General features: G+C 40.4%; 1 protein-coding gene across 2 annotated transcripts in view; it reads right to left on the bottom strand.

The window, feature by feature from the left end:
- The window catches only part of Nbas (NBAS subunit of NRZ tethering complex), a 319717-nt gene that overhangs the window by 257447 nt on the left and 47287 nt on the right, over positions 1–14983 (bottom strand). For both annotated transcript variants that reach the window (XM_057768127.1, XM_057768135.1), the window contains exons 11-12: positions 12076–12144; positions 6201–6329 (exon numbers count right to left, since the gene is read on the bottom strand). In XM_057768127.1, coding sequence (XP_057624110.1) covers positions 6201–6329; positions 12076–12144 — 198 coding nt within the window. The remainder of the gene's footprint in view (positions 1–6200; positions 6330–12075; positions 12145–14983) is intronic.

Below are 14983 nucleotides of genomic sequence, written 5' to 3'. Positions count from 1 at the left end.
CTGACAATGAAAGCCAAAGTATTTAATCAACTCAAAACTGGATACAAAGTAAATTAGAATAGGCACTCCCATAACTATCTCTAATCATTAGTCTTCACAGAGAAAATACTCAATCACACAAAGTATATTATAAAAACTAATAAAGCAGCAAATTGCATGAAGAAAGCTCCAAATGAGCTGAATCCACAATTTTGGTAAAGAACTGTAAAGAAGTACAAGGCAGTAGTAACAATGTTTTCTTCTCAGACAACAATTATAACCCAGCTATATTACATTATGCCATAGAATTGAATATCAATTCATTCATTGGGCTGTCCATTCCTTTCCTAACATAGCCAAGAGGGAGGCAAAGCTCTGCCCTGCCTGCTGGACCAGGCTCACTTGATGACTGCCAGAGGAATGAGAAAAGTCCAACTGTCCATGTATTTGTCAAAACCAGAGAGTCCTCTTCAAAGGAAGTCCAGCAACTTTGCACACACATGCTCATCTACCCAGTAAATGGCAGTATTCTGCCCTCCCTGGTGGCTACTGCATTTGCACATATTCAGTGTCTGAGTATGAACTGCACATCAGCGCATGTCACCCAGACAGGCTGCGAGGTGAAATCTCTTCCTCGAGTACATTGTCTCATACACTAGTACTTCATTTGCTCAAACACACGTCTGTACTTCTAAATGGAAACACTGCCACTCAAAATTCTGACAAAAAGATGAAATCTCGATTTCACCACATAGTGATAGCATATTAATTTTTTGTACTATTTTACATCTATTAAAATGGGAACTTTTGCTAAACTGATTTGCTATAAGTCCAACTGCTCTGTAAGAACCTAAGCTGCAATGTGAAAATTTAGTTCCAAGAATACTACTCCCCAATACTACAGTTACAAATCTCTCTCTTTCTGAGCTTTTCTTTTTAATATTAAAATGTTACTTTAATTTTTTTCTCTATAATTGTCCTGGCAAGACTGTGACTATCTTAAGAGACCAGACTAGCATCTACTATGTTTCTTACTGCAGAGCTCAGCAGATTTAGCATCATGGTTTTATGCTAGGGCTACCATGGTTAAAATGGAACAGTCACAGCTAATCCTTATGTTCACTATAGTGCACCAGGTTTATACCACATAAGCTCTAATTCCCAATGCAAAATACACAAGCTAGTGTCACCACTTCCCAGGACACAGGTGAGACTCTGACAAAGTCAGTTGTCCAAACAACAGAAAATTACCACCTTCACCTTTCGTTAGTGATCGATGCCCCGAGTCCTCTAAAGACCTGCAACAAAGCTAAGAGTTTACCAAAAAGTGACTTCATCAATTATTTACTCTGCTCCCTGTGTTCACTAACTAGTTCTTCAATAATGAAGCCCATCTGAGGGGCAGTGATGGAACCGGTGTTCAATCTGCAAGGTGCAAGGAAATAGAACTTGTCTCTGAGCTTTCTAAGATTACCAAGTAATGAACTGATGTAAAACAGTAGAACCAGAAAAGAGTGATCGGGGATTTCTGACCCTGACACACTTGAACCCACCCTTTCAAATAACAGAATCCTCCTAAAGGAAGAGCATGAAGACAATGTGAACACGGGAGTATGCTGAGTGTCCTGGCATTCACTGCTCTAATAATGAGCTCCATCATTTTCTGATGTGGGAGAGTCTTCTGTTTTGTGTTGATTTCATTGTTAATAAAGAAACTGCCTTGGCCCTTTAATAGGACAGAAAATTAGGTAGGTGGAGTAGACAGAACAGAATTCTGGGAGAAAGAAAGCCGAGTCAGTCAGTTGCCATGATTCTCCTCTCCGAGGCAGACGCAGGTTAAGATCTTTCCTGGTAAGCTACCACCTCGTGGTGTTACACTCATTAGAAATGGATTAATCCAGATGTGAGAGTTAGCCAATAAAAGGCTGGAACTAATGGGCCAGGCAGTGTTTAAAAGAATACAATTTGTGTGTTGTTATTTCAGGTAAAGCTAGCTGGGAGCCAGGCAGCGGGAAGCAGCCCGCTGCCCCACACTACAGAGTGACACCCAACGTGGTAACTAAATCCACTTAAAAACCTTAAAAGACTTAAAAAAAAAAAAAAGGGAGAGAGAGTTTAATGCAGCTTTTTGCTGTTTGTGGGTGGCTTGCCTAGAAGAAATTTTCCTGACTCAGTAGCAGGAAAAAACTGGCTGTTTTAAAATGCCGGCTTTCTGGGCTGTGCCACCATTGCGATCTCTGTCTGGCTCCTGCGGGAGACAGAGCTTTTGAATGGAGCTACATCTTGCTTGATGGCAATGTGGACTGCTGAGTGCCTGGAACTGTGTGTGGCTCAGGGGCACCAAATGGCTCTGAGGCGAGAGAGGCTTAGCTCCACCATGCTGGACTGTGCTGGTCTCAGGCAGGAACTATCGTAATTACCCTAATAACAGCACAGTTAAGGTTTAGACTGGCAGTAAACAGGCTGTACCGTATTGCCTCTACATGGTGCAACTTAAGTTTTTAAGAAGTGCTTAACATTTTAAGAAATGCTCCTGGATAGTAAAAAAATTACAGATTCGCAATAAAACAGATTCAGACATAAAAGACTACTAAATGGATCACAGTGTTAGATGACTGTATATATGCTTGAGAAAGAGAAGAAAAACAATATAGAAAATAAAGTTAAAAGGGTAAAGTCTTTAAAGAGACAGAATAAAGTAAACTGATAGAGTAAAAATAAGCCATGTAAAAATGGAAAATTCACAGAGAGTCTGGATTCTTTGTACTATTGTGTTTTCTTTAAAATTTTTGACTGTGAAGGAGCTAAGTACAGAGAGACATTTCATTATATGGGCTGCCAAGTGGAACCAGAATGGATATCATAAGGGTATTATGACTTCAGAATTTGGGTCTAAGGATATGATGCTTTGGAGAGGGTCTTCTTTTGTTTTCACAGAGGATGAGACCCTGTGGATTGCTTCTATCCAAATATGGTATGATAGACCACGTCCCCCTGAAAGGTTACTGTGAACACCTTCAAAAAATACTTCGCTCAACTGCCGACTGAGATGAAACTAGCACACAGGTTACACCATGAAAGACCTGAATAACAGCGCCCCCACTCAGCACGAAGCAGTTTGGAGAGAAAAAACTGCACCCATGTTCCCAAATATTGTTTATAAATGTTCTTTTACATTTAAAGGGGGATATGATATAGATATGAATAATTTACATTGGTATAAATTTTGCTTTATTGGTATTAAGTTAAGGTCAATTTTGTTATATGTATTTCTGATCTTGATTAAGGTATTGTGATTGTGTGGTTCATTTAAAAATGTAATGTATAATTAGAAATAAAAGTTGTTAATGGATAATCATCGATAATAGTAAAGCTTGTAGTTATGTTAGATTTTCTAGATATATAAAGATATATTTCAGTTAGACAGACATTCTTCATATCTTTCAAAGGCTACAGAATATGGCATTTAAATGTTTTAATAATTTAGGGCTTTTCATGACAATGAGACACATCTGCTCCTGGCAGCACCAATCTACTTCAAGAGGAAGAGGGGCATCGAAGAGGTTCCTTATGGAGTTGGTTAGTCATTTGGGCAAGAAACTGCTCTTGCCTAGACTGTTGCATAAACTGGATACAGAGAACCCGCAGAGAGAGGACTGCTGAACTTGCCTAAAGGTGAGATGGTTTTTCGGGGTTCCTGACTCATGAAAGAGTCTGCGAGACATTCTGCAGGACACAGCAGAAAGTGACTGAACTGTCTTTGGAATTTCCTGCTTCATGGAAATGTCTGCTGGATACTATGGGCCTGTAGGCCGAAGATGGATGCCCCAATGTCTGAAGAGCTGAAGCTCATGGGAGCATCTGTGATAGAATGACGCTCTAGAGCACACAGTCAAAAGGACTGTACAGAAGCAGGTAGATGAGCACAGAAGCAAAGTGTACACTGACTACTAAGACGACAGGAAAGCGGAGAGCTTTGCATTTTGACAGAAGGATTTTCATAAAAATAAATAAATAAATAATTTCATTGTTTCCAAATTTAAACCAAAATTTCTTTTTAAGCTAAAGTCAACAGCAGCCTGAGAGGTGAGGTGGGTGTCTGTAGCATCCCTCTCTGCAGGCTGAGCACTAGAATACAAAGGGAGGACATGATATCACTAAGCATCAGTTGACGACAACTGATGCAGGATTAGGCTTAGCAACTGTGGCTAAACCCTGCTCCCTCAGCAAAAAGCAAAGACACTACAGCTTACACAAAGCCCACTGTGATAGCAACAGGTCCTGGTTTTCAACTGTGTGAACACAAGATCTATTATTTCTGGTTTACTTAGGTGTTCAGTCGGAACCATTCTTACCAAAGCAGAAAATACTGGCGTGTATTTCGAAGTGCGAACTGTTAATAACAGATACAACATGCAGGAGAAGAAACTGGCATGTAAACACATGTAAACAGACACAACAGCATGAGAGTAAGGAGGCCTATGATTTGCACAGACTGGAGACCATGCTCAACCTGAGGGTGGTGTGGGGAGTACTCAGTCGGAGCCACAGGAGTGAATATCTAACAGATGGGCATGGCGGCAGCCCCCACCCGTGCTGCCATACAGATGCTCGGTGCAGCTCTGTCTAACGACTCACTTAGTTGATACAAACTTTTAGGCTCAAGTCATCTCTTCTATATATATATATATATATATCTCCATTTTGGAAAATTCGTATTTCCTTAACTACATATTAAGTTAAGTTATTTTACTTAACTACATATTTAAAGTTACAAAAATAAATCACCTACACATTCCCAGATTTCAAGGTTTTTAAGCAAATTTAATAGTGGAACTATTAAAACTAAAGGAGGATCTGGGAGGAGTTGGAGGAGAGAAAATTATAACCAGAAGATATTGTATGAAAAAAACTATTTTCAATTTCTAAAAAGAAAAAAATAATATTGAAGAGTAATTAATCATAATGGGGTTCGCTCGTAACGAGCGATGAGCACATGTCATCAGGAGCACAGAGGCAAAGGAGACCCTTCAGAATGTCAGCAGACATCAAAAGCCCACTACTCAGTTCAACCACTAATAGTGCATGCACTGTATACTTGCGATTCTAGATAGAACATTAAGAGTGCTTCAAGAGCTGGTCAATATTTCTATTAAGTGAGAGAAAATAATGTAAGGAGACAAAACTGAGGTACCCTCACTGTCTAAAACGTCACCATTTAAAAAGATATGTCCCAAATATGGGGTGCTCATGAGCCTCCCAAATGAAAGAAGCCGAGCTTTACTACCACATATAGAGAGCCAGGTGAACACGCTGCATTTGGGGGATTCTCTGAATAATTCAAAGTAGAAACTTTGTCTTGGGCTTCAGAAAACAGAAACAACAAGATGTAAATGTCAATTGGCTACGCTCTACTCCAACCAGCAGCCAGTTCACAGCAACCTAGTGGAGGACATGTCTAAGGCACACAGCTAATGCACTGAGCCCTGTAAGGGGAACTCTCTACCGAGCTATAGTTTCATTGCATGACACAGTACACATCCATACATGCAGAAAAAAAAAACTATCATACACATAAAATAAAGTAAATACATGTTAAACAAATTTTACAGAATAACAATCTCTACTCTGTCCTAATACAGGGCTCCCCATGAGTACATCTGACTTTTCCAGTATATTATATTATATTATAATTTTAATTTATATTTCCATTATTAATATAAATTAAAATGGTTGAATCTAGCTGATTCTAAAGAACAAACTCATCTAATTCTTAAAATTTGCTATCTCAAGAAACTAAACTACTAAAGATGCCCCATCGTTCTGCAAGGACAGAAGGCAACTGCCCTCGGACCTAAGTGAGTGCAGAGCGGGCTCCAGGATTTAGAAAGAAAAGGAACCCTTTAGCATTAAACTATCTAAAGACTTGTTAAAAGCTGGTTTGGTGGAGTTTTACAATCTCGATTCTACGCTTGCTGAGCATTAAGGAGGATTACACAAAGTTCGACAGAACTCTTGGTATGTAGAGTGTGCCACGTTCCAAGTTAGAACTGATGCAGAGAACCATTCAGTTCATGACTTGTCCTTATCAGGTGATACAATAATTTGACTTAAGACTAGGATGGGTTTGGAAAGATGAGGATAAATAACATCAACAAAACGAAATTACTATTACTATTTTCAAACCTCACCCTCAAGAGCGACCCTAACGGAGGACACACCTGCTCATCTTGACTCCAGACACCTTGTTGCTTCAGGGATGGAATGGCCCAGATACTCAGCTTCCCTGAGAAGTGGATCGCTGCAAGGAGGCTCCCGTCTGGAGAAAGGCTCATCTTGAAGATTCCATCCTGTACGGGAACAGTGTGGTGAGAGCAGAAGACGTATGGACAGAAAGAGCATTCAGAATTAAAACAGTACTTGGCAAGGCTGCATGTTACAAGCCATTATGAGCAGCTGAGAACTCTGCCAATATCACATCAATCAAGTACCAAGATTTCCCAGTAACTTTTACAGCTGCACTTTAATAGATTATGAATTCTTTGAAATGTACAGCCATACTTGGGAGTAATGGTTAAGGGGTGTGTGGTTTTTTTCAAGGTGAAAAAAAAATTGTTTCTAAAATTGAGACTGGGATGGTGGTATAATTCTGTGATTACAATAAGAACCAGTGTGTCACTAAAAGGGGACTATACAATTTCAATAAATCTATTTCACAAAGTCATTAAACCACATGTTGGATTGATACAATTTCATGTACCTCTCACTTACATTAAAGGACTAGCTCAAATGTCCATTGTATCTTTTCTTAACTAAAAGCACTAATTAAAGGCTTCTGCTACTGGCATCAATATTTAAAGTAGGACTTGTACCTTCTCTCAAATACTGTAATAAAACTTCAATCTTCCTTGAGACAAGGGAGCTCTGTGATGTCAAATAGAGTGCTATATTGATATTAAACTCCTCACTTTCTTCAGTTGCTTATCACCTCTATGAAATAACTAAAAATCAGTGGTTTCCATTACCTACACCTTTCAATTGCATAAGTGATATTAAAATAAAAGTATTGAACTCTACTGAAAGCATTCAAAATGTTCTAAATTTCTACATATTTTGAAAGAAAAAATGTCAAATCAATAAAATGTAATTTTCTAAGTGATGCTCCTTTAACATTCCACAAATACTTGCTGAATATGACATATTGAGCAATAAATACTGTATGTCAGCTTCTGTTTTTGCACTCTGCTATCAGCAGTAAACAAAATAAACACAAATCCCTGCCCTTGGGACGCTTGCCAGATGTTAAGGATGCAACCCTTGCCTGGCATCCACGAAACCCTTAATTTGACTTCAAGTAGTTTTAGGGCTTTTTTAAGTTTATATATTTTAGTCTAGTGTAATTTAGAATAAAGAATAAAAAAGAAGGGAGGGAGGGAAGGAAAAAGGAAGAAAGGAGAGAGGGAAGGAAGAAGAAAGGAAGAGATCTTTCAAACTGAGACAGTCTGATTAACAACCTGAGACAAAAAACAAAAAAGTATGAGGAATAGACAATACTTGAGAAAAACACTCCAAGCCAATTCCAACCATAAATATGAATAAATCTAGTTATTATTACTATTACAGTCTTAAGACATATATATCACAAACAAAAGCTTATTATTTAGAGCCATATGGCATTTAGGAACATTAAACCATAATGTTTAAATGAACATGGAAGGCTAGAGGATGGCTCAGTGGGAAATGGTGTTGTCCACACAAGCATGAAGACTGAGTCTGAACCTCAGAACCCACCTATTAGACAGACATGGTAGAACTCATCCGCTATCCCAGGCCTCCTGCAGCAAAAAGCTCTGAGGCCAGTTAGTCTGGCAAATACAGTGAGGAACAACAAAGAGATCGCCCCCTCCCTCCCTCCCTCCCTCCCTCCCTCCCTCCCTCCCTCCCTCCCTCCCTCCCTCCCTCCCTCCTGTTTTCTTAGAGACAGGATTTCTCTGTATAACAGCTCCGGCTGTCCTGTAACTTGCTTTGTAGACCAGGCTGGCCTCAAACTCACAGAGATCTGCCTGCCTCTGCCTTCCAAGTGCTGGGATTAAATGAGTGCAACACCAATGCTAGGCTGAGATCTTCTCTTACAAGAATGCAGAGACAAGAAGTGCCCCACTGTTGTCCTCTGACCTCTACACATGAACATGGAATGAGCACAGGCACAGTCACACACAGAAACATGTGCACACACATGTGCTCATACATGTCATGCACACGTACCAACAAAAAGTATTAAAATTCAGATTAATTATTGGTACCACTGTGGACATGAAGAAATTAAGAGAGCAATAACAGCCACCACCACACATTAACTGAGTGTCTATAAGATGACAGTCACTGATTTAAAGTCTGACAAGTGAATACAGAAAAGAATGAACTAAATAGTAGCTATACAGTTACATTAACAAAAGGGGCAGCTCACTTTAAAATACTCATAGCTAAAAGAAGAAAGGTTTTATTTATTTTTTTCATTTTTGAGACAGATGGGGCTTGAACACTTAACAATTCTCCTACCTCAGAATACATCTTAAAGATAATACAACTGCTGTAAACTTAAGTGGTAAAGTAGATCATTATTCTAAAATCCACGTAACCGGAGGCCTTGACTCCTCTTGTGCACAATACACCTTCCTTTCTATTCCTTCAGCTTCCTCCACAGCCAGAGGAGGCAGAAAATAACAGCTTTCAAAGAGCAAACCTGGACATCACGTCTGGTTAACGGTACTGGACAGGTCACTCATCTTGAGGCTTCAACTTCTTCATCAAGAAAACAGTCATTACCATGCCAGTCACAGAGCTTGCTGTGACGGCACATGAAATCATCTGCTAGTTAGACTGTGTTCACGACAGGAAGAAACCCTTAGGTCCCCCTGCGCACCAACAGCTCTGAAATTGCAGCACTAAAAGTCTACAGGCCATGAATAGAAATGTCTAGGTACAAACAAGATGACACATACAGCATTCAGATATTTTCTGGAAAGCCCTGGGTTCAGAATACTAAATTTAAAAGCCCAGACAAGTTAAAGATTTGGGGACAGTGTGTCGAAATGCAGGATCAAATTACAATGAAATTAATTGCTTCCTTCTCTCTGCTTTGCTCAGTCACAGAGGATCATGACAGAATGAAAAGAGCGAGAGCCATCTGATGAGAATAACCAATAGCAACAGGCCGAAACAATCCACAGCTTAAGTTCCAGGTGGTATGACCATAAAGAGAAACAGTATCTTTACACTAACCATACAGACCCACACCTCCTGCTAAATCAAATCAGCTGACACACAGAGATGACACAGAGAAGAATCAAAAATATCAATCCCCTAGATAGGTCTTATTCCAAATATTGCTATAAGTATATTATCCTAAATATAAGGATGCAGAAATGATAACAAGGAAAGCCAAAACTAAGTGCCCGAGGAACCTCTAGCTACTGGAGCAGACAGTATGTTCCAATAGGACCACTGCCGCTCCACATGCCTGCACATCCCACCCCACACCAGAAGACTGATCCTCCCTTCCCTGTCTGGGAACTTCCTCACCTCAAGATTCAAACCAAGACACCCCAAGAGCTGGATGCTTCTTCCTCTGCTGCACTTCAGATGGGAATAGTGTGTGCTCTCCTCTGTTCTGCCCTGCCCCATTCTGCCCCGCTTCAGAGTTTACCATATCACATTGTGGGCTTTGAGATGCCTATACTAAACGACCTTTAGTTCTCAATGTTGACATTGTGCCTGTCTTAAAGTACACACCTACAGACTGAAAAACAGGAATCCTAAAACTCCACACTCTCTAGCACATACCTCAACAGGACTAAATTAAAAACAGCAAAAGAACCCTAGTTAAAGGAAAGAGTAAGGTCTTAGAAATCATGGAGAATACAAAGGGGAGTCAGGGAGAAAGGGAAGTGGCATCCTCAACAGTAGCATGGTGCTGCAGATACCAGCACAGGCAACACAGCACATTAGGACAAACAAACTTCAAGACAGAAGCCAAGTCATTTAGTCTTACATATGTTTCTTCATCTGCAAAATGAAGGCAGCTCCAGGAAATAAGAAAAGAGGATGCCAACTAGAAGACAGTGTAATTACACAGAGGATTAAAGATGAAAGAGACTGTAGACACAGGGCACTAGGGCACTGTTACCGCTCAACTCTACAGACGGGATGTCCGCTCTATCCAAAGTACATGACTGTGCTGAAGTCAATGGCAAAGAAATAATTCAAACTTAAAATATACTGAATACTAAAGTAGCAACAGAAGTCTCATTACATTCATCCTGATAATTTAGTGAAGAAATTAAGGAAATAGAAAAACAAGGCCATTTTACTCTTGCCAAGACAAAAGTATGATTTGCTGTCCTCCACAGATGGAGCCTCCTGTAAGAGTCATACTAGAACAGCAATGTACCCACCTCCCTCAGAGGCAGCTGCTGTGTGACCACCTCTATTCAAGGGCACTGTCAAGGCCTGTGCCCAGCAGCCACACCTCTCTTACCAACATAGTTCATCATGACTCTTCCACTGAGTCATCACCAGTCTCCCATTTGAGAATGAACTTCTGAATTTTATCAGAGAGACAGAGGGAGAGAGAGAGAGAAAGAGAGAGAGAGAGAGAGAAAAACAGACAGACAGACAGACAAACAGAGAGACAGAGAGAGACAGAGAGACAGAGAGAGATTTCTTGCCAGAATAAAATCCTCATACAATTCTGGAAAAAATCTGGGCTGGGCGTGGGGGCGCACGCCTTTAATCCCAGCACTCGGGAGGCAAAAGCAGGCAGATCTCTGTGAGTTCGAAACCAGCCTGGTCTACAGAGCTAGTTCCAGGACAGGCTCCAAAACCACAGAGAAACCCTGTCTCAAAAAACCAAAAAAAAAAAAAAAAATCTGGAAAGATATATGGCTTCTAAGCAGAATGATTTGTTCAGACTATACTTTCATCCTTCAAGAGGACTGGATATGTTCTATTATTTTTTTAATTAATACATACTAAAAATATACAAATTTTCCATAAATGGCTCTAGAAACTCCTATTGTTGCATACACCAGATGAAGGCCTAGATCATTCAAGGCTTATGATAGTTCCCTTGATTGTCCTCTTGATCAGACAGAGAAGCAGACAGGTGAGTGACAAGGACAACTCCAAGTGTGTCTGCCAGGCTGTTCCAGACACAACAAGCTCATGAGGGTTCCAACTATTAAATGGTCTAACGTACTGATAGATTCCACCTTAGAACCAAGCATTGGGAATAGGTGGAACTGGGGAAGGTGGGTGACGTAGGAAGGTCATCTGTCTATGTGTTACTTTCGTTTGTTAATAAAGAAACTGCCCTGGCTTTTTGATAGGCTAGCCCTTAGGTGGGTGGAGGAGACTGAACAGAATTCTGGGAGGAAGAAAGCAGAGTCAGGCAGACGCCATACATCTTCTACCCAAGACAGATGGTAGTTAGACTCATGCCTGTAAGCCACAGTCAAGTGGCGATACACATTAATAGAAATGGGTTAATCAAGATGTGAGAGTTAGTCAGTAAGAGGCTAGAGCTAATGGGCCAGGCAGTGTTTGAATGAATATAATTTGTGTGTTGTTATTTTGGGTGTAAAGCTAGCCGTGCGGAAGCCAGGCGGGAAGAAAAGCAGGCCTGCTCGCCTCATCACTACAGGTGGGCTATACACTCCTACCCAGATACCCCCACTGATTTTGTTGGAGCAGGTTCTGCCAGTGGGGCCGGGCTGGAGGAAGCAGGGTCCTAGGCAAGGGGCCACACAGGCTGCATGCCACACCTCTTTCTGATACTGTTCCACTATGCCCCTTCTCCACCCGAGGTGAGCTGCTCTGCCTGTTTGCCAGCTGCCCTACAGGAACAGTCCTGCTCCGCCAGCTCCCGTGAACCTGATGGATTCAAACCTCTGAAACCATGAGCATGTCCAGCCTCTCATGCGCCAGATATCTGGTGACAGTGACAAAGGCCTGACCAGCCAAGCGTCACTCAACTTGGACCTTAAAGGCACTCCACTGAGAGTGTCTGAGAAACAAACTTAGGCAAACTTACATTACCTGTTCTTGTCCCTGACGAGTGTAAAACTTGACACTTAACAGCTTTAATAATCCCAGTGTCTTCGGCACCTACAAAATTAAGATACATCATATAAAGAAATCTTAATGGAATGTTTTCTTCATTACCTAAAACCCTTTTATCATGGAATGAAAAGCACACATTAAGTATTTTTTCAAATAGTTAAAAAACCCACTAGTGGGTCAAGGATACACCTCGGTGAAGAAAATGAACACTGTATGATTGAGACAGCTTACCACAAAAAGAACAATAGAGAGTTGAGTGTAGTTACAATGTGGTTATCAAGGCCCAAGTAGCCCAGTATTAAATTGACTTTTTAAAAAATTGATAGCCTTTAATCCCAGCACTCAAGAGGCAGAGGCAGCTGGGTTTCTGGGAGTTTGAGGACAGCCTGATCATCAAAGTAAGTTCCAAGCCAGCTAAGGCTACACGGTGAGTAAAATCAACGAATGCCAATGATCTCGACAGCATTCTGATGGGGTGAGGGAGTCTACCAAGTGGGAAGGTCTAAGAAAAGTCACAATCAAATGCTTTCTTCAGTAGACAAATAACAAGTCTAACACAGCACACGCAAATTCAAATCATAGCATATTCTTGGCTGAGGCTAAGTTTGACATTTATCTTACTATCACTGTGAAAAAATTCAAAAGTTCCCATAGAAACTTCATTCATTTGGAACTGAATCTATTCTTCCAACATACAAGGGGAAAAATAACATTTAGAAACCAGTATTTAAAACAAGAAAAGTGATAACTATAATTTTTGGAATGGAAAAGGTGTTATTGAGAATGTAGAAAATTTGGAACCACCATGCTCTGATTCGGGAATTATCAAATAGTACAGCCACTCTGGGAAAGTTTAGTAGATCCTCAAAACTGAAACAAAATTAAAACATGACCTACTGATTCTTTCCTAGGTGTACACTATCACTAAACTGTCTACTTTAAAATAACTGATTTTTTACTATATGAATTTCACTCCAATGTTGTAATAAGCAAAATGGAAGCTAGGTATGGTGGCTCACACCTATAATACTCAGAAGGCTACCACAAGACTATCATGGTTGTGAGGCTATCCCAGGCTACACAATAAGCATCAGGCCAGCCTAAGATAAGTAGGACACCCTGTCTCAAAAGCTCAAAACAAAACAAGGCAAAGAACTAGAGAAACAGCTCACTAGTTAAGAGTGCTCACTGCTGTCACAAATGACCCAGGCTCAGTTCCCAGCACCCACATAGTAACTCATTATCACTTGCAACTCCAGTTCCAGGGGTTGCAACGTCCTCTTCCGGCCCCCACAGGCACTGTACATACTCACATGCTGTGCATGTAAACCCACATAGAAAAACATACATACCTATACATAAATACATCTAAAAGCAAAAGTGCTTATTATGCAGGTAAGGTTAACAATTATGCTACCAGAGCTTCCAAAACACTGAAGATCAGTGATGGCTTATCTACAAACATCCCAATATTTCCTCCAAAAACAACAGAGTACACGAAGATATATAAATGAGAACCATACAATCAGTTTAACTTGAAAACAGATGATGATGATGATGATGATGATAACTTCCAAAATAACTGTACATTAAGAGAGAAAAATTATCCAGTACCAGTTTGTCACATCCATTGCTCCTGCTCGGTGATGAACAAAGCAGATGGGAAAAGTACTGCAGGGCCTAAGAAGGACAACCAAGGAAAGATAGCAAAGAAGTCAAGGGTCCATCTAAGTCCAATCCAAAACTATCAGGTCCATTTGCTGCCTGATAACACTGAAGAGTACCCATGTCATCAAGACATGGGCTATAGGGAAAGGACAGACGTGTCCTTAGAAGGAGCAATCTGACAGGCACACGGTTTCTGAGGAAGAACAATACGAAGGAGAAGAAGCATCTTTTGACAACAGAGGTGGACTAATAGAAGAAGCAAAGAAGGAAATGCAGTGTGCTGCAAGACAGAAGCCCTGTTTCTGGAGCCCATGGCCCTTCCCACCAACATCGACAGAGCACCTGAGGGTCACTCTACCGACCACACAGGGAACCACTAACCCAGGAATCCTGGAAAATATTCTAGTATCATTACAATGAACAAGAGGAAGACTCAGAAATATCTCATAGATACTGAAAGACAAACACATAGATCAACAAGTTCTATAAAGTTAAAAAGAGAAGGAAATCAGAAGACAAACATTCACATATGTAAACAAGGGTAGATTGCGCTACAGAAAACTACTAAGAAATATAAGGAAACAAAATTATTGCTTTAAGTAAAACAATGTGCTTCAACAAGAATTTAAGAATGTAGGAAACTTTTAATTGTCCTAAGTTAAAAACTCAGTAACTAAAAAGAAATTTGACAAAAGACTATTTTAAAGGAAGGAGAATAATGAAATATTAATGGCAAAGAGTATTAGCACATCTGAAAGCTCAGAGTCTGGGAGAAAGAGACAGGATGAAGGGAGATGTGAGAGCTCACACTCAGACACTGGGAATGGGAAGGAAAACGAGCAGGAGGGAAAGGGGGAAAAGGCACAGGAAAAGGTGCTTGGCGGCAGCAGCAAAGGAAGACCCACACAGGACAGAGCTGAGCAGACAGGAGAATCTCAGGGGAAGTATGCAGATTGCACCCCTCTTTTCAGAGAAAGGACTTTTTAAGAAAACAATATGCTCAAAGTGCCTGCACTATTTCCACAGGATAGTAAGCATTGGAAAAAGCAAAACATCAATAACAAAACTTCAAGACTTTCATTCATTTCCACATTTCCTTATACAAAGTTCAATCTTAAAACGCCAAACAGACAACAATAATTACCATGCATATTGTCATAGGAGTTTATCAACTGCCTTCAAAGAGATTGCTTCACGAGGTCCTGACAAAAGCCTC

This window comes from Chionomys nivalis, chromosome 1 (assembly GCF_950005125.1).
Source record: "Chionomys nivalis chromosome 1, mChiNiv1.1, whole genome shotgun sequence".
In the NCBI taxonomy this organism is placed as follows: Eukaryota; Metazoa; Chordata; class Mammalia; order Rodentia; family Cricetidae; genus Chionomys; species Chionomys nivalis.
Note: the sequence above shows the minus strand (reverse complement) of the source record. Positions and strands in the feature narration are given on the sequence as shown.